We start from the raw sequence: 20,870 nt of genomic DNA, 5'->3' as shown, positions 1-20,870 counted from the left end.
AAACACACCAACCAGTACAAACTCACCAACCAGTAAACTCAACCCACTACACTACACCAAAAACTGCACAAACAAGACAAACACACACTATGTCGCAGTACTAACTCTCACATTAACCATTACATTACAGCTTCATCTGCACATCTTACATTACAGCTTCATTACACCTTACAGTTCATTACATTCTACATTACATTGTAACATTACAGTGCATTACATCACATTATACATCACTTACAGCTCATTACAGTGCATTACAAGTGCATTACAATTACAGTGCATTACATTACATTCATTACATTACAGTGCATTACACTTACATTACATTACATTACAGCTGCATTACATTACTACTTACGCTGCCATTACATTACATTAACATCTCACAGTCATACATTACAGTGCTCATTACATTACATTACATTACAGTTCATTACATTACATTACAGTGTCAATTACATTCAGTGCATGACATTAGCATTACAGTGCATTACATACATGCATTACCACTTACAGTCACATCATTACATTACATTACAGGCAGTACATTACATTAAGTTTCATTACTTACAGTTCATTACTACATACAGGCATTACATTACAGTGCATTACATTACATACAGTGCATTACATTACATTACATTACAGTGCATTACATTACATTACAGTTCATTACATTAACAGTTCATTACATTACATTACAGTGCAATTACATTACAGTGCATTAACATTACATTACAGTGTACAATTACATTACATTAATTACTAAGTGCCATTACATGTTACATTACAGTTTACATTACATCTCCATTACATTACAGTTCATTACATTACAGTTCATTAGCCATTACCATCTACCAGTGAGTACATTACAGTTCATCTACATCACGTTACATCTACAGTTCACCTTACATACATTACATCTACAGTTGCCATTACAATTACAGTTTCATTGCATTCACCATTTCACAGCTCCATTTACATACAGTGCATTACATTACATTACAGTGCCATTACATTACAGTTCATTACATTACATTACATTACAGGATACATTACATGCATTACATTACATGACATTACATTACAGTTTCATTACATTCACAGTGCATTACATACATTACAGTACATTACATCTACAGTGCATTACATTACATTACAGTGCATTACATTACATTACCGTGCATACATTACAGCTTACATTACATTACAGCTCTACCATTACAGTTGCATTACATTACAGTGCATTACATTACATAAGGCGCATTACATTACTTACTTTCCTGTTCATCTAGCATTTACATACTGTTCATGACATTACAGCTTCCAATTAGCATTACATTGCAGTTCATTCCTTACATTACCGCAGTGCTAGTTACGATTACCATACAAGTGACATTCATCATCACAGCTGCATACCCATTAGATCTACATTACGCGTCTCATTACATTCATACATTAATAACATTAGAGAGAGAGAGAGAGAGAGAGAGAGGGGGAGAGAGAGGTATTACTCACATGATACCTTTAGACCTCACACTTCCAGTATTTCACTTTTTCTTGTGAACGATCTGCTGAATTACCCAGGAGATGAGGTGGGGCTTTTGAACAGTGTCTGGCATTGCAGTTATTCATGTCCTTCCCTCTCTCAGGTGAGAGGTCTAGACTTCCTCTAGAGCAGGGTTACCAAACTGGCGGCCTTGTGATTTTATTTGCCGCCCACCCCAAGTTTCCTGAGCAAAATGTTTTTCTTTTTTTATTATTATTGTGGGACATAAAAGATTGTAAAAACACCAAGAAATCATCTCCAAGTGATTTTAATTTTGGAAATCTGTTCCCAAGTATTCCCATGCATAAGAGACACGTGATCATATGAAAGGTTTGAAATTATTATGTTTAAGTCAAATATTATATCTGTTTGGGCTTCTTGCAGTCTACAAAATTATATGTAATTATATTCCGGCCCCCAGACCATCCACTCAAGAAGAAAATCGTCCCTCGGCGGAATCTAGTTGATGACCCCTGCTGTAGAGGTTTATTTCCATGGTGGCTAGGGATACAGAACGACCACAGGGACCCCGTGAAGAAGATTGTAAGTGGCGACGGAATCAGATAAAGCTCACAGAGATGAGAGTAGAGGTGCCAACGCACGTCCGTCCACCCAGCAGATTCAATTTCATTCAATAAATATCGACGTGCCGCTTTCGCCTAGCTACGGTATAAATCTGCCCCTGAGGATCCCCAGGAAGGTGATACACTGAAATGGCTGTGTTGGTTCTTCCAGCAATACACTCTTGGAACAAGGTGTGAGAGGTTGGCCCATATGCACGCCTTACTTTTCTCTTTTCAATTTTGTAGCTCTCATCCCTCGCTCTGTTGCACTTCCAGATGGATACCTCTGTCACTTTGATGACCAAATGTGTCTCTCCAAGGATTAGTGCATGACTCCCTGAGAAGACAGAATGTTCTGGGCGAGAGCTGCCACTATATCAGCCGTCAACCGCACAGACATACTGTACACTCCTAGAAAAATAGTGTTCCGAAAGTCCCTTTCGGCTGTCCCCATAGGATAACCTTTTCTGGTTCCAGGTACAACTATTTTGAGTTCCATGTAGAACCCTCTGGTGAAAGGGTTCTACATGGGACTCAAAAGAGTTCTACTTGGAACCAAGAAGGGTTCTTCAAAGGGTTCTCCTATGGGGACAGGCGAAGAACCCTTTTAGGTTCTAGATAGCACCTTTTTTTCTAAGAGTGTAGGGTTCAGTCATATCAGAGGCAGTCGCCACAGACAGATCTACATGCCATTGCCTGAGATCAGAGAATTGGTAAGACGTGTAGAATAGAAATCTGCATCGCTAGGAAATTATTATTATTAACTGCCACAGCTCTCAATTCACTTGCTCAAAAACTGTGACTTAACTCATGAGACAGGAGCTGTGCTACACTTGTCTTCGGGAAGAGAAAACCTGACGAATGACTCAATAATCATGGCCTCTATGCGTGCAAATACATGGGCAAATGAGTTAACAACCACCCTGTACTCACATGTTTGTAATGGCAACTTTCTCTGACAGTCACCCAACTAAAGCTGGCCTAACCTGCCAAATGCTAATGTAAAAAAAAATGACCAGAAATCTGTATCCGTCAAAAGGGCAGACAAATGTGTCAAAGTGGCTCGAGGAAACCAAATCCTTGGAATGTCAGCCATCCAAAGGAGCTGTAATCGGCCAAGGCAAATCCAAACAGGAAGGTAAGCCTGTTTGATGCACTAATACAGTATGGGCTCTGCAGATAATAAAATCCCAGGACGGTTTAGAAAGTTCTGGGCCATGGAAATGGGAAGGGCAGTTCCTATAATCCTGACGGACACAAATCCATTGCGTGAGACTTGGTGAGAGGAAGTGGGGGGGGGGGGGTATACAATGACAGACTTCAGCTGAGAGAGCCTTCTCTAACAACTGATGCTAAACATGAGCAATGGCCATGGAGATGCTAGAGCAGGGGAAGAACTAGCACTGTATATGGAGTTGGTATCTCATAACCAACGATGTCTTCATGAGCCTCTCATAACCAACGATGTCTTCATGAGCCTCTCATAACCAACGATGTCTTCATGAGCCTCTCATAACCAAACGATTTGTCTTCATGAGCCTCTCGTACCCAACGATGTCTTCATGGGCCTCTCATAACCAACGATGTCTCATGCAGCCTCTCAATAACAAAAACGATGTCTTCATGAGCCTCTCATAACCAACGATGTCTTCATGAGCCTCTCATAACCAACGATGTCTTCATGAGCCTCTCATAACCAACAATGTTTTCATAAGCCTCAATTTGTGCAGGTAATTTTAGAGGAGTGATCAACAGACGGCGCAATTAAATTACAGAGCGTCGGATTGCTGACTCAATATTGAACACGGTTGTTAATTAATTTAATGGAGGTTACCAGCATTCTCGTGTAATTGTGTTCTAACCTACCAGTCAATCATATTACCAATAAAATGTAGACTCAGAACTGTAAATGCAGCTGCCTGCACCCTAAACCAGTTTTATCAACCCATCAACAAATATCATGACATGACATTTAGAAACTAAATGTCTCATTTTGGATAATTACAGTAAACACAATGTTTTGCATTGGTGTATGAATTCCTCCTGTTCTCTGAAATGAAGATTGTCCTTGCCAGAGTCGCCTTCAGATCGCTGCCTAGAGAATTAGCGTTGACAATTCTTTATTGGAGTGAAATTACGGTAGCCATATAAATGTAATTGAAATATTGGTCGGGTTTCACCAGAGCTGGGCCCACCTAGTATGCAGTGAGTGTTCTGTTCACTGATCCCAACAGTACGACCAAACCGGCTCCTAAAAATAAATGATTCCTTCGCTGCTGCACATGACAGAGGTCAGGAGGTCGGGTAGTTCAAGGGTGAAGGTAATCTATTATTCGAATAATACAGCACACCGATCGATAATGTGAGTGGTAATCTATTATTATAATTAAAAACAAAAAAACAAAGTTTTAAGTGAGAAATAGGTATTGGTCTGAAGTTGAAAAAGAAAGGAAATGAACAAGCAGCTGCGGGGAGGCGTGTGGCCCCTACCTCCATGGGTTCAGGCTCTGACTCAACGAAGGAGAGGCGATGGGGGTTCCCGACGCTCCTGAAGGAGTTATCCAGTCGGATGACCATCGCGATGAGCGTGTCTAAGGTTAGATTGTCATCTCGGGAACGCCAACTCCGTCTGGACCTCTTCTGAATAATGTGCAGAGTGCCGGCTCATACCATCCGCTGGATGCTGCCACTGTCCGAAATCTGAGCACGTACAACACCGTGGTCTGGCCATCCTGCCCCCCCCTCCCCTCCCCTCCGGTGGATGGCCAAAGACCATCCTGAACAGAGTGGGAGAGAGGAGAGGAGGAGCTGAGTTCCTATGAGAGATTCATGGCTCTGTTCAGGGGGGGTCTTCGACCATCCACCGGATAGTGCTGGGTTCCGGTGGACGACATTCTAGATCCCAACATCATCCAAGAATTCCACCTTCCCCGTCCAGACCCGCTCCTCACCCTCTGGGCCGTTCTCCTGGCCGGCTTCGTCCTGCGGCTGGAACCGCGTGTCGGAGGGAGGGTGTACTGTCACATCTACTCCCTCTCCTCCTCTCCGGCGCTCAATGTCGCCGGTCTACTAACCCCCGGGACCTGGCAACCCATCATCACGCACACCTGGCAACCTTCATTATGCACACCTGGCAACCTTCATTACACACACCTGGCAACCTTCATTACACACACCTGGCAACCTTCATTACACACACCTGGCAACCTTCATTACACACACCTGGCAACCTTCATTACGCCCTCATGCTTCTTGACTTCATGCGTCAACGTTACACCACCACACGCATCGTGGGGATTAAGAAGTGAGTATAAGCCATGCCCACAAAAAAGTGGGTATATGGCATATACACGTGTATTACCTCCACTACACCACTGATCTTAACTCCTCCTCCACTAACCGGATTGGTTGAAACAGTGCAGAAGAGAACCTCCTCCGACAGTTTTTTTCTTCTTCTCGTCAAGACCAATATCTAGGGGGATCTAGTTTCAGGCGCTTCTTTTACACCTGCTACATTTGGTTAGGTTCTCGGTAGCGACCGGACAGCTCATGACGAGAGCCGTGTGTTGTGTACCTCCAGTCAAATTGGTTTGCACATTTTCATGGACTTTGGTTTATATTGGCATAGATATGATGATAGGGAGATTTGAATTTAACATTGAGTTTCAACAAATGCCATACTAATACATCACACAGATCAATAGGTGAATGCCAAGCTTTCTCCTTACATTTCTCTACCTCTTAATCTCTCTCACATTCTCTCAACCTCCCTCCCTCCCTCCCTCCCCTACATGTCTATTGGTATTTATTCCTCTCAGGTTCTCCAGCTCTCTCTTCCTCTATTCATCCCTTCATTTTCCATCCTTCCCCCAGTGGGAAAAACAGACATCATGGTCACGTTATATACTAGTTGTCTAAAGGAAGGGTTTTTAGCAAGCAGAATATGTTTTTATTTGGTTGTTATCTGGATATCTGACCAGATAACAACCAAAAGATGACGTCGTTCCCATGACAATTTGATTTCCTCATGGCAAAAAAGCAACCAGTCGGTTGCTGCAATCTGGTTATACGACAACTTCTAAACCAGAAGTGATATCAATACGACATCATGAGCCAGTTCTTTCTCTCCTTCCCTCTCTCTATCGTCTTCAGTCTCTAAGCATGAGGCGTCTCTCAGACGGAATTATTTATTAGGTACAAATGGAGTAGGGAGTATTTTGGGTTGCTAAATGATTTCCAGTTTACTGCGCTCCTCCACCCCCTGATACCATTTCTCCAACAGTCATTTTCATACCATGAATTTCATACCATGAAAGTGAAGAGAAATGACTGGTGGAAAGGATCCTTTGGACCAGATGTCTCCTGAGAAAGAAGTTCCTTCGATTGATTTTATTATAAGTCATGAACATCCACAGGGAAAATGCAGTTGTGACAATCACAGGCTTTAGAGCTGTTCAAATCAAAACAACGTGACACTTACATTCACACAGTGGAACACAAGGGATGTTTTGCTTGGTACTTCCAGTTGATATTAAAATATATACAGTTGAAGTCGGAAGTTTACATACACTTAGGTTGTTGTCATTAAAACTCGTTTTTCAACCACTCCACACATTTATTGTTAACAAACTATAGTTTTGGCAATTCGGTTAGGACATCTACTTTGTGCATGACACAAGTCATTTTTCCAACAATTGTTTACATTTGTTGGAAAAATAAAGTGGTGATCCTAACTGACCTAAGACAGGGAATTTTTACTAGGATTAAATGTCAGGAATTGTGAAAAACTGAGTTTAAATGTATTTGGCTAAGGTGTATGTAAACTTCCGACTTCAACTGTATATTTCAGTGTTCTCAGTTGGACATGCAAATTTGAATGCAAATAGTTATTTTTCTCATTACAATTTACTATGGAATTGACCCCTAGGATGTTCAGTTGTCATTATTACACTGATATTACAACTGATTAAGAAAATCAGTCTTCAGATAACAATGAGGTGATTTACTACTAGTTTGGAGGTTTTTTAGCACACCTAACACTGTCTCACTGTCACGTTCTGACCATAGTTCTTGTGTGTTTTACTTGTTTTAGTGTTGGTCAGGACGTGAGCTGGGTGGGCATTCTATGTTGTGTGTCTAGTTTGTCCATTTCTATGTATGCCTGATATGGTTCTCAATCAGAGGCAGGTGTTTGTCATTGTCTCTGATTGGGAACCATATTTAGGTGGCTTGTTTTGTGTTGGGGTTTGTGGGTGGTTGTTTCCTGTCTTTGTGTTCTGCACCAGATAGGACTGTTTTCGGTTTTCACATTTATTGTTTTGTTGCTTGTAGTGTTCACGTTATTATCTTTATTAAATCATGTTGAACACTAGCCGCGCTGCGTTTTGGTCCCCTCCTTCATCCCAGGAAGAAAGCTGTAACAGAACCGCCCACCATACTCGGACCAAGCAGCGTGGTAAGGGGAAGCAGCGGCAGCAGCAGGAGCTAGCAAGGCAGAGCGGCTGGAAGCCCGAGAGGCTCTCCAAAAAAATTATTGGGGGGAGGCACACGAGGGGTGTAGCTGGGTCAAGTAGGAGACTTGAGCCAGTTCCCCGTGCTTACCATAAGGAGCAGTTGGCGAAATTGAGGTACGAGTCGGAGAATGTGGAGGAGTTATTGGACAGATTGGAGGAAAGTGAAAGGATGGGAGATTATGAGACATTCGATGAGTTGTTGGTAGAATTGGAGGAGAGCGAAGAGAGAGAGCTGTTGGTTTGGCGTAGTATACACGGTACTCGCCCTGAGGTGTGTGATTACCGTGGAGAGCGGGAGTACGGGCAGACACCGTGTTATGCAGAAGAGTGCACGGTGTCTCCTGTACGTGTGCATAGCCCGGTGCGGTACATCCCAGCTCCACGTATCGGCCGGGCTAGAGTGGGCATCGAGCCAGGTGCCATGAAGCCGGCTCAACGCAGCTGGTCTCCARTGCGTCTCCTCGGGCCGGTGTACATGGCACCAGCCTTACGCATGGTGTCCCCGGTTCGCCAGCACAGTCCAGTGCGGGTTATTCCACCTCCCCGCATTGGCCTGGCTACGGGGAGCATTCAACCAGGTAAGGTTGGGCAGGCTCRGTGCTCAAGAGCTCCAGTACGCCTTCACGGTCYKGTCTATCCGGTGCCACCTCCTCGGACCAGCCCAATACCACCAGTGCCMACACCACGCACCAGGCTTCCAGTGCGTCTCCAGAGCCCTGTTCCTCCTCCAYGCACTCTCCCTGAGGKGCGTGTCCTTAGCCCGGTACCACCARTTCCGGCACCACGCACCAGGCCTACAGTGCGCCTTGAGGGTCCAGCGTGCCCTGTTCCTGCTCCCCGCACTAGCCTTGAGGTGCGTGTCTCCAGTCCGGTACCACCAGTTCCGGCACCACGCACCAGGCCTACTGTGCACCTCAGCAGGTCAGAGTCGGCCGTCTGCCCAGCGCCATCTGAGCTGCCTCTCTGCCCAGCGTTGCCTGCGCTGCCCAGCGCCATCTGAGCTGTCCGTCTACCCAGCGCCATCTGAGCCGCCCGTCTGCCCAGCGCCATCTGAGCCGCCCGTCTGTCCAGCGCCATCTGAGCCGCCCGTCTGTCCTGAGCCGATAGAGCCGTACGTCAGTCAGGAGTCGCCAGAGCCGCCCGCAAGTCAGGAGCCGGCAGAGCCGCCCGCCAGTCAGGGGCCAAAGCCGCCCGCCAGTCAGGAGCCAGAGCCGCCCGCCAGTCAGGAGCTGCCAGAGCCGCCCGCCAGTCAGGAGCTGCCAGAGCCGCCCGCCAGTCAGGAGCTGCCAGAGCCACCCGCCAGTCAGGAGCCAGAGCCGCCATTCAGTCCGGAGCTGCCATTCAGTCCGAAGCTGCCATTCAGTCCGGAGCTGCCATTCAGTCCGGAGCTGCCATTAGTCCGGAGTTGCCCTTCAGTCCGGAGTTGCCCTTCAGTCCGGAGCTACCTCTCTGTCCTGAGCTACCTCTCTGTCATAAGCTATCTCTCTGTCATGAGCTACCCCTCGGTCATGAGCTACTTCTCAGTCATGAGCTGCCTCTCGGTCCGGAGCTGTCCCTCAGTCCGGAGGAGTTTCCTCAGTTTGGTGGGGCCCTTTGTGAAGGTTCCTAGGCCAAGGTCGGCGGCGAGGGTCACCACTCAAAGGACGCTAAGGAGGGGGACAAGACAATGGTGGAGTGGGGTCCTCGTCCAGCGCCAGAGCAGCCACCGCGGACAGATGCCCACCCAGACCCTCCCCTATAGGTTTAGGTTGTGCGTTCGGAGTCCGCACCTCAGGAGGGGGGTACTGTCACGTTCTGACCATAGTTCTTGTGTGTTTTACTTGTTTTAGTGTTGGTCAGGACGTGAGCTGGGTGGGCATTCTATGTTGTGTGTCTAGTTTGTCCATTTCTATGTATGCCTGATATGGTTCTCAATCAGAGGCAGGTGTTTGTCATTGTCTCTGATTGGGAACCATATTTAGGTGGCTTGTTTTGTGTTGGGGTTTGTGGGTGGTTGTTTCCTGTCTTTGTGTTCTGCACCAGATAGGACTGTTTTCGGTTCTCACATTTATTGTTTTGTTGCTTGTAGTGTTCACGTTATTATCTTTATTAAATCATGTTGAACACTAGCCGCGCTGCGTTTTGGTCCTCTCCTTCATCCCAGGAAGAAAGCCGTAACATTCACAGGCACAAAACAATACGTGTGAATTGACTCATCTCCAAGACATTGTTTAAAAGTTCAAACCAATTGATTGTTTGAGGCTGCCCTATTTTTACATAGGTATAGATCTTGGCAGTAGATGTTGGCACTAAACTAGAACAATACTTCACACACATTTTGTTTCACTGTAAATCAGTGACGGTCGGTGCTGTTTAAGATGATGGAGGGCGATTCTTTTTTTTTCATGAACATGGCCTTATTTCTATTACAGCATATTGGATGAATGTCATTCAATTTCCATTTACCCAGTTCAATGTAACATCGATGTCACACCAGCCTTCGCTTTGGCTCTCCCTCCAGTCCAGCTCAGGTGTTCGGTGTCGCCGGCCGTCTAGCTGCTGCCGAACCTACTGCTGGCAAACGTCCTTCACTCATCAACCCCGGACTTGTCTCGTCATCACTACACACACCTGGTTCCAATCCCCACTCAGTCACTGTATATATACTCCCTCTGTCATTTGTCTTTGTCGGTCAGTGTAAATGTTGCTTGTTCTCCTGACAGGAATCTCTTCTCTATTTCCTGAATACCTTATATTTTGCACTTTCTGCCTTTTTGTTTATGAAGATATAATTTGAGCACAACAGCGTTTGAGTCATCGTCCCGCTTTGATCTCTGGTGCTTAAATCAATTCAGTAGTTCTCAACCTGCGACTGCCTCCTGCCTACTCCTCTCTACACCAGTGACAATCGATAAGTGTAGGTTACTGCATTATGCTCACATTTTTCCTATACCCAATGATCAGGAGGTTTCTACAACCTAGCCTATGAATAAAAGTTTACAACGTACAGGTTGAGAAATGTGAATAATTAAGGTGGCAGACAGTGACAGATTCAACACCGCCTTGCACACTCTCGCCTGCATCTAGCTGATCTAGGGTGGAATCATTAGTCCAACAGTTGCAAATGTGAGCTTCTATTGGACAAATTCAGGTATGTTTATCCCTGTTTTGCTCAGTTTGCTTCTGTGTTTAAGAAACGTTTTTCAACAGAATCGCGGACTGAATACACCTTTGATCACACACAAACAGTTTACTTTAATAACAGCCAAATACAAAACAGCATGATCACTTTGTCTGTTGTATAATTCCTTCTCACATTGACGCACTCTCCTCCGTTCACCTTTTCCCTTTGCTTGTGGACAGTGCACAACACATCAGCTGTCTGTGACCTGGCGAAAAAACCTTTCCAAAGCCAAACATTCATATCATAACCGCTAACCGCTACACACAGCCTACATTGTTGTCACCATACTAGCTAACGTCATAGGGTGCTTTCGTAAATTCACTCTGGCTATCTACTCCAGAGCACTCTCGTTTTCAGAGCACTCTCGTCTGAGTGTGCCAGAGCGCAGAATAACTGATAACTTTACGAACGCTCAACACCCGTTGAATATGACCGGTGTCGTTAAACGTCGGGCAAAACTGAATTAAATTGTTGCCAGCAGCACAGTCACCAACGCTCTAGATAACATGAAAACAGCCTAACCAGCTCTTCTAGGGCGAGTAAAATGTTTAGCAGTTACACCGGCGGGCCACAGTGGCAATACATTTATAAAACCAAAAGCTTACCTTGACGTGGAAGAGTTCCAGTGTTGGATAGCCATAGCCAGCTAGCTAACATAGCATCCCTCTCTGTTTGAGCCAAGTGTTTGAGTAGGCTAAACTAGCTAGTTGCATTCGCTAGCTAAGTACATGAAAAGAAAATACAACGAAATATAGCTAGATCTCTCTCTCTCTCTCCGTTGCTTCTCATTCATTTTTGAAGAAATACATTTGTTCAAAACTGTTCAACTACTGTCTCTCTATCTTTGAGTCAGCTACTCGCCACATTTTATGCTCTGTGCTAGCTAGCTGTAGCTTATGCTTTCAGTACTAGATTCATTCTCTGATCCTTTGATTGGGTGGACAAAATGTCAGTTCATGCTGCAAGAGCTCTGATAGGTTGGAAGAACACCCTCCAGAAGTTGTCATAATTACTGTGTAAGTCTATGGAATGGGGTGAGAACCACGAACCTCCAAGGTTTTGTATTGAAGTCAATGTAGCCAGAGGAAGACGGAAACTAGCTGTCCTCCGGCTACACCATATGGTGCTACCCTAAAGAGTGCTGTTGAGGCTACTGTAGACCTTAATTGCAAAACAGTGTGTTATAATCAATTATTTGGTGACGTGGATATATTTACTATAGTTGTATCTAAATGTTTCACAATTTGTATTTTCCTCAAATTCACTGAGGAGGATGGTCCTCCCCTCATAACATGCAATACCATAAATGAAGGGATGTTAAATGGGTTAGGGTGAGTATCCCAGTTCAGAGTATTTATAAGTGCATCCTTCCACCCTTCCTTGAAACAATCACTGATCAGAAAAGACTGGACAGGTGAAAGCCTAGTGGTGGAGCCTTTGCGTTTACCTGTCGAATCACGTCTAACCAATGATTACATCAAGAAACAAAGGAAGGAAGGACTTGTAATGGGGCCAGTAACTCTTGGTAACCATGGGGCATGCTGGGAGTCGTAGTGCCGAACCAATTACTCACTGTAGTCGCTGTTCTCGTCCTTGCTGCCATCGATAGAGCCATCCGGCTGCATCTGCAGGTAGAAGCCCTGCTGGCTGAACAGTCGTGTCACGATGCCTTTCAGCTGCGGCTCTGAAACAAAGGACAGACCCCACCACGCCCCACCCCCCAGGGGCACGTCAGACCACACCCCTACTGCCTGACACCTTGCCACTGCTGCTCACATTGACAAACTAGTAAAACACATATTGAGGATGGGTTACCAGGTTGGTGTCAGGGTCAGGGGTCAGAATAGACTTGGTCTAGTACAAGAAAATTCAAAGGAATCCATAGGTGGTCTTGTAGTCTTGTAACACGATAGTAACCTATGCTTTTTTAAAACTGTTATCTTGTTGAACATTGCCAACTTCCTAGCTAAGGTATCTCCTAACCTCTACGTGGCAAACTGATACTTGAATCCTGATGTACCTGTAACCATTAGAGATACAGTCTCTACTGCCCTCTTGTACACTGGTGATGTTAACAGGTGGTCCTTGAAGGTGATGATGTAATCTGGAATTAATATATTACGGCAGCTGACCTACGTTTGGGGTTGTGGTGTTCGCGATTTGCCTGATCTTGACTACATCTTTACTATTTTCATCAGGAGAGTGACTTGTGGATTCACTCAGATTTTTCCACTATTCACCAAAAGACGAATCCTAACTTTTTATGCACTTAACTTGAACTTTTGCGTAAATCATGAACTGACGTCAATGAGATAAAAACAAAAATCCCAAGTTAGTATTCAGCCCTAACTAACTGTTTGCTTCTAGATGGGCCTGGAGATTTCGGTGAACCAGTACTTCATAATGTGGGTTTGACTAACAAAATATCTACAATGTTTATTGTCCCGTTAAGGGCTTCAACTCTACAAGTGATCTCCAATCAAAGGCTATGGTAATATCATGAGGTTAGTCACCCCAAAATGTTATACCATCTATAAAGAACGCTGAGTATTATATTCTGATGCCTAGTCACCTTACCCCTTACCTCTATCACTCCAGTATCCCTGCATATTGTCAACATGGTACTGGAACTGACACTGCATATAGTATGCTTACTTACTTTATCACGTTCTTCTTATTTTTCTATCTCATGTGTTTTTGTTCTACATTGTTATTTTTAGTATTACATTCTGATTGATTACTGCATTGTTGGGTTTAGATCTTGAAAGAAAGGCATTTCACTGTACTTGTACACGTGACATTAAAACGTTAAACTTGAAACTTGAGTTGCCGTCCAACTTTGTGGTGCTTGTGACATTTGGTGCAGGGCTTGTGAAGGAGCAGGTGGATCATGAGGTTTAGCCCAAGGCTATGGGAGTCTTTCGCCGACTGCAAGAAAAAACGTGTGAAAAAGTATGTTTATCGTTGAGGAAAGGGTGGGGGTGCTAGAAGTTAGGAGAAACAATCATCTGCAAATTCTCCAGCCTGGTGTCATAGACTAGACATAACATAGTAAATGTAAATCTGGGACACTTAAATTAGTATGATATGTTACGTTTGGTATGGTTACATAAGATTGGAAGGTCGGTAGGGTGCATAATGTGATCGTCTAGCAACCCAAAGGTTGCTAGTTCGAATCTCATCATATATATATCAACTACTTTTCAACTACTTACTACTTTTTAGCTACTTTGTAACTACTTAGCATGTCAGCTAACCCTTCCCCTAACCGTAACCCTTTTAGCTAACCCTAACCTTAACCCTTTAACATAACTCCTAAACTTAACCCTAACCCCTAGGCTAGCTAACGTTAGCCACCTAGCTAGAATTCGTAATATATCATACGTTTTGCAAATTCGGAACATAATGTATGTTTTGCAAATTCAGAACTTATTTTACATTTTGCAAATTCGTAACAGATTGTACATTTTTGCAAATTGGTAACATAGAATACGAATCGTAATTCGTAACATATCATACGAAATGGGTGATGGACATCCACAAATGAATACTTACCATACGAAACGTAACATATCATACTAATGGAGTGTCTTGTTTTTGCATACAGAATAATACGAAATTCTCTGAGACCAGGTTTAACTCTCAGTGATGGTTAATGTGTAGTTCTTTTGATTGTGTGTGGATAGTTGAGCTTCTATAGAGATTATCAACAGGGGCACTTAGCAGTGAAAATAAAACATTCTGAGTAAGATTTCTTGGATTTGGTATTTTTGGTCCTTCATTATTTAGGATTTATGAAAGCAAATGTGTTAGATTTGGATTGAACAGTAGAGGCTCGAAAGGAGTACCTCTATTGTGGTAGTGATGCTGCTTACGGAGTCACGCGTTTGCGAAGGTTCAATTTGAAGCTAAGGCAGTTGTGATCCAACTGTATAATCCACTGGATCAACCACCGCACAACCAGGCTGTTCTTTTCTAATCTGTGGTAGTTCAAAATAACCTTCATCAAACTGAGACCGAACGGAAAGTCACAATCTGTAAATAATAATCCTGTACATTGTTTGAGGTAAACAAACTAAATTGTCCTTGGATACAAGTTCATTATTCAATTGAATTTTCTTGGCCTTTAAATTAAACAAACCCTGTATTGATTCGAGTCCAGATCTCTCTAGAGGTGAAGTGTGAACATGTGGACGGGTTCAAAGAGGGCTGATGGAGTAGCATCTGACCTCAGAACAGAATCAGAATCGTCGCCAGTGTCCACAGTGGAATCCCCAGTGGACTCCAGGGCTGGTCCTGGAGCAGATATGTGCCATTTGATCAGCACTGTCGTTGAGCCCAGGGTCGGCTTGCAAGCTGACCTCGCATCAGTGGAGGTTAACGTCGGATCCAACCGTACTTCATTCTGTCCATCAACCCACAACTCACCGGCGGCAGAGCCGTCAATCTCTGGGACAGGCCCGCCATAATCCATCAAGAGTAGGGAGAGTGGTGTGGAGGCTAGGGAGGAGGTAGGGCAGGGAGAGTGCGTGTGGGGTAGGGCAGGAGCAGTGGTATGGGGGGGGGAGCAGGGAGAGTGGTATGGGGGCAGGAGAGTGGTGTGGGAGGAGGAGGAGAGTGGTTGTGGGGATAGGGGGTAGGGGGAGCGTGGTGTGGGGCGTAGGTGGAGAGTGGTGTTGGGGGATAGGGGATAGAGAGTAGTATGGTGTAGGGGGAGAGTGGTGTGGAGTTATGGGGCAGGGAGAGTGGTGGGGGGAGAGTGGTGTGGAGTAGGGGCAGGGAGAGTGGTGTGGGGGGAGGGGAGAGTGGTGTGGAGTATGGGGGGGCAGTGAGAGTGGTGTGGGGGGAGGGGTAGAAGTGGTTGGGAGCGAAGGGGGAATGGTGTGGGGGTTGAAGGGGGGGGGGATTGTGTGGGGGTGGGGGGAGGGGGGAATTGTGTGGGGAATGGGGGTGTGTGGGGGATGGGGGTAGAGGGGTGTGGGGGGTAGGGGGAGGGGGTAATGGTGTGGGGGATAGGGGGAGGGGTAATTGGTGTGGGGGTCAGGTGCAGTGGACCTCACTAAAGTGATAACTGCACTACTATGAATAAAGGCTTGGGCTTAGTGATCACTGACAGCAGAGCAAATCTGCTCCATTTAGAGGAAACAACAATGGAGCGTGGTTGTGTTGTGTTGTGTTGTGTTGTGTGTGTGTGTGGCAGTGGATATGATATCAGTGGAGGCTGCCGAGAGGAGGACGCGCTCGTAATAATGTCTGGAACGGAGTGAATGGAATGGCATGATTTGATACCATTCCACCAGTTTTCTGCTCCAGTCATTACCACGGGCCCGTCCTCCCCAATTAAGGTGCTACCAACCTCCGTTGCTGTGTGTCTGGGTAGGTGCGTTTGCTTGCAAAATGAAGTATGCAGGTATGTGTGTGAGGAGACAGAAATAGAGGGAGAGGGATGTTTAAGTATGAGTTTGAGGGAGAGGGCGTGTTTAAGTATGAGTTTGAGGGAAGAGGGCGTGTTTAAGTATGAGTTTGAGGGAGAGGGCGTGGTTTAGTATGAGTTTGAGGGAGAGCCGGTGTTTAAGTATGAGTTTGAGGGAAGAGCGTGTTTAAGTATGAGGTTTGAGGGAGAGGGCGTTTTAAGTTTGAGTTTGAGGAGAGGGCGTGTTTAAGTATGAGTTTGAGGAGAGGGCGTGTTTAAGTATGAGTTTGAGGAGAGGCATGTTTTTAAGTATGAGTTTGAGGAGAGGCATGTTTAAGTATGAGTTTGAGCGGAGAGGTATGTTTAAGTATGAGTTTGAGGGAGAGGGATGTTTAAGTTAGTTGAGGAGGGTATGTTTTAAGTATGAGTTTGAGGGAGAGGGTATGTTTAAGTATGAGTTTAGGGAGAGGGCGTGTTTTAGTATGAGTTTGAGGGAGACGGTTTGTTAAGTATGAGTTTGAGGAGAGGGGTGTTTAAGTATGAGTTTGAGGGAGAGGCGTGTTAAGTATGAGTTTGAGGGAGAGGGCTATGTTTAAGTATGAGTTTGAGGAGAGGGCAAATGTTTAAGTATGAGTTTTGAGGGAGACGTGTGGACAGTGAAAGAACAAATTGCCTGTGTTTTGTGCTCGGGATATGCCTACCACGGGAGGACGTGCCTGTGTGTATTCAAAATCGCACAACCTTAAGTGTGACATGTACAGACATAAAACAGGGACAGTTGGGCATGTTGACAAATGGCGTTATGACCATGAAATGATAATGATCACCTCAATCGCTATAGTCGACACTTTAGACAGGGAGAAACACAGCTCATCAAAACAATGGATAAACAGACCTCCACCCAGTCACACAACAATACTCCACATGTTAAACACATGTTAACACACACCTGAGGAGCAGCAGGAAGAGACAGAGTGAAAACTGATCAGACAGACAAACTGAAGAGCGGAGACATAAAAAGCAAAGGAGAAGAGGGAGAGAGTAACCAAAGAAGAGACTACTGCAAGACATCTTAAATCACAGAAAATACGAAATCAGGAAAAATAGAAAAAGGAGAAATCCAAATTGAAAGCAGTATCAAAACAATTATCAGAGGAGTCACTGGCATCAGACAGGTGCTGCAAGCCACTAGCCACCCCCACCCATCACCACCCACTACAACCCCCACCCCCTCCACCCACACTTCAACCCTCCACCCCACCCACCCCCACCCTCACCACCCACTACCACATCAACCCTCCAACCCTCCACCCACCCAGCCCACCCTCCCACCACCCACCCCGCACCACCCACTACAACCCCCACCCCTCACCACCCACTACCACTCCCAACCCTCACCACCCACTACAATCCCCACCCTCCAACCCTCAACCACCCCCACCCCTACCACCCACTTCCACCCCCACCCCTCACCACCCACCCTTCAATCCTCCACCCCACCCACCACCCACCCACCCCCACTCCACCATCCACCCCCACCCACCCCTCACCACCCACTACCACCTCAACCATCCAACCCTCCACCCACTACACACCACCCAGCCCCACCCTCCCACCACCCACCCACCCACCCAGCCCACCCTCCCCCACATCCCCTCCCACCCCCAGCCCTTCCTAGCAAAAGTCGTATTCGACTAATTCGGCGCGAGATGATGCGGGGGGTGGAGACGGAAAACAACACAGCACACACGGATGGAGGCTGAGCTACTAACCTAGCCTGCCGCCCTTACGGGACACCTGTGGAGGTTTGGAGGATGCATCTTATGAGGGAGATAGAAGGAAAAACAACATTCTTTTAACAGACAAATTCCTCCAGCAGGCTGCTTGTCAAAATGTTCTAATCATTACAGCAGTATGATGATAGGAAGTCTGTCTGTCTGTCTGTGATTCTGTGGTTTTGTTGGCTGTCTGTCTGTCTGTGTGTCTGTCTGCCTGTGTTTTTGTTGTCTGTCTGTCTGTCTGTTCTGTCTGTCTGTGGATCTGGTCATTCTGCCTGTCTGTCTGTATCTCTGTCTGTCTGTCTGTGGATCTGGTCATTCTGCCTGTCTGTCTGTATCTCTGTCTGTCTATCTGTCTGTCTGTGGTTTTGGTCTGTCTATCTGCCTGTCTGTGGTTTTGGTCTGTCTATCTGTCTGTCTGTGGTGACAGTGCACCTCCCATTCATCACATGACAGCCTTTGGCTGGATAAGGAGGGGAGTGATTGGCCAGTTCCTCTTTATCTGTGCACTAGGAGAAGGGGAAGAATGATAGCTTAGCATAGTAGCCCCGTAGTCTGTGTCCATCAATATGGATGGTAGCGTCTTAATCACTATAGCTACCTCTCACCACTGCAGTAAACCTCCCCTCTGCAATAAACATGTACCATTAAACATTTACCATTGAACCATTTACTCTTAAAACAGCCTTTGTGCACTGCGGTACAACTTATCTCCACTAAGTCTCAATCTCCATTAATTATTGAATTATTTAAGGTAGCATTAATTTCAACATGGCAGGGGAGATGTAACAAATGAATATCAATTAGCAAGCTTAAATATATGTGAATATATGTAGGTTATAGCCAATATCTGCCCTACCTTCTAATGGAAATACACAGCCTATAGGATAGAATAACAATAATGGTGCTAAGATAATCGATCATTATGATCACGGCAATATAACATTAATATCGGTAACGTCACAACATACTTTTACATTGAGGCTGATACGTAGGATATGGGTAAACTGTGCAGTGGTTCTCGACAGACAACACGTGAGCTATGGAACAGGTGGATTTTTCGCATTGCATTCTCAGGCACCGCGGATAAATCTACCTCCAGCCTTAAAGATAAGGCATTTGACTGCAGTAATGCATTAGCTCAGCTCGGTCGAGGGGCGGGGAAACCGTTTCACACCAAACTACAGCACTGACCTGGTCGCCGCCGAGCGGCTGGTCTTTTCTTGCCGCTGCAGAAACGGACTTTGCTGAAGACCCCCAAGAAATGGCGCTCGTATATGGAACGAGGATCTTTGCTGGGGCTGGGACGGCGTTTAGTAGTGGAGACTCGGTCGCTGTTTGACTCCCTCGCCTGGCGTTTCTGACGGATCAAGGAGCTGGCGATAGCGGCCATCTCCCTCGCGGGCAAGCCGAACCGAACCGAGCCAAGAGTCGTTGGACAGAGATCGAGTGGTTGTGTGGTATTTTGGAGCAAAAAGAACCGTGAATAAAAATAAAAAAATACGATCCACGTGGATTTAGCAAAATGTCATTCTGACCCCTTAGAAAATACACAAATTCATTGCAGGGAAAGTATAAAATGCAACCAATTTACGCATAATCTAGGCTATTCAAAAAAAAAATGCAACTGTGGTAAATAAGTTTGTGTGTTGTCGGAGCGTGCGTGCGCAAAATTGAGTCTCGGGTATTCCAGTGTCCCCCTCGGTATAATCCTCATTTGCACGGTATAATCCTCATTTGCACGGAAAGTCCGTGAGTGTCAAAATATCCAGCACCATAATGCATTCGAGACACCTTAGACTTCACTGTACACTATTTCATCAACAGCTGGGTGAATGCAACGTCTCATAACTTTTCAATGTATTAAGTCGAAGACAAAACCGAATCGAGAAGGGGCAAAGGGTAGGCGGCGGTCCATTTGGCTTCCCCACTCACTCTCCGGGACTACGGGCATCTGTGCCATCTGTACCAGCCCTTCTACCAGCAGACCCTCCGAGCACGGTCGGGGAAAGATAATTATCTGTGAGAATGCAGCAGCAACATAGTGATTTGGCTTTACAATGAGAGAAAAACATTTGCGTTTCGTTATTATTGTTCGTATGTAGACTATAAAAATCTTCCAAAATGCCGGTTTCCTTGCATACAACACGATTGGTGTAATGGATTATTTCCTTCCGTATGGATGGTTAGCGGGTGCTCTCCTCGCCGACAGGCATGAGTGAATGGGCTCACGGTTCTCTCTCTACGCAATCATACGTGATTGAGGTTTGGATGAAGAATTCCCCGGGGAACAGAGAAAAGGAGAGAGAGAATTGAGAGAGAGCCAGGAGGGAGAGGAACGAGACAGAGAGAGAGTGTGAGAGAGAGAGTACGTGCATGGTGCGTGTATAAGAGAACAACAACAAAGAGAGAGAGAGAGTGAGTGCGCGTCTCCAAAATAACCGTGTGCCGTGTTCGTCCACGCGCGCGATCAATCCAATGAGTCTTTCTTCAATTTGAAATGTATACGGTACCGAGGTCCGTCGGAAAGGGCTAGAGAGCCAATTTGGACCGCTACTATCTATCCCCATTATACCATTCTAATTCCAGTGGTTTATGAATTCATTTCTTATTCAGCAGTTTTATATTGCTCAAATATATATATATATATATTGCAATATTCAAGTAAATACTTATTTAGGCGCCTTACATTAGCTTGAAGTGTCAATGGACACCTGATGGCTAAAGGTTATATGCAAAATGTGTTAATTCCCCCTAGACGAATCCTAGTGCACAGCGCAGATAATGGTTGAAAATAAGCACATATTGACAAGGCCGAGACAACACAACAGACAGACCAAACAGAACACACACGGACCTCATGATGAAATACTGTGACTTTAGGTGAATAG

At 45.4% G+C, this 20,870-nt stretch overlaps 1 protein-coding gene across 1 annotated transcript in view; it reads right to left on the bottom strand.

Annotated features, from left to right (window-relative positions):
• LOC111979093 (fibroblast growth factor 12-like) overlaps positions 1 to 20,541 on the bottom strand; it is a 43,241-nt gene extending 22,700 nt beyond the window's left edge. Inside the window, exons 1-3 of the mRNA XM_070449047.1 lie at positions 19,174 to 20,541; positions 17,974 to 18,021; positions 12,362 to 12,472 (exon numbers count right to left, since the gene is read on the bottom strand). Of these exons, the coding sequence (XP_070305148.1) occupies positions 12,362 to 12,472; positions 17,974 to 18,021; positions 19,174 to 19,372 (358 nt within the window). The 5' untranslated portion in view covers positions 19,373 to 20,541. The remainder of the gene's footprint in view (positions 1 to 12,361; positions 12,473 to 17,973; positions 18,022 to 19,173) is intronic.
• Positions 20,542 to 20,870: the final 329 nt, after the last annotated feature.

Source organism: Salvelinus sp. IW2-2015, linkage group LG19 (genome assembly GCF_002910315.2).
Source record: "Salvelinus sp. IW2-2015 linkage group LG19, ASM291031v2, whole genome shotgun sequence".
Classification (NCBI taxonomy): domain Eukaryota; kingdom Metazoa; phylum Chordata; class Actinopteri; order Salmoniformes; family Salmonidae; genus Salvelinus; species Salvelinus sp. IW2-2015.
The sequence above is the reverse complement of the archived record's forward strand: the minus strand, read 5'-3'. Positions and strand labels throughout refer to the sequence as shown.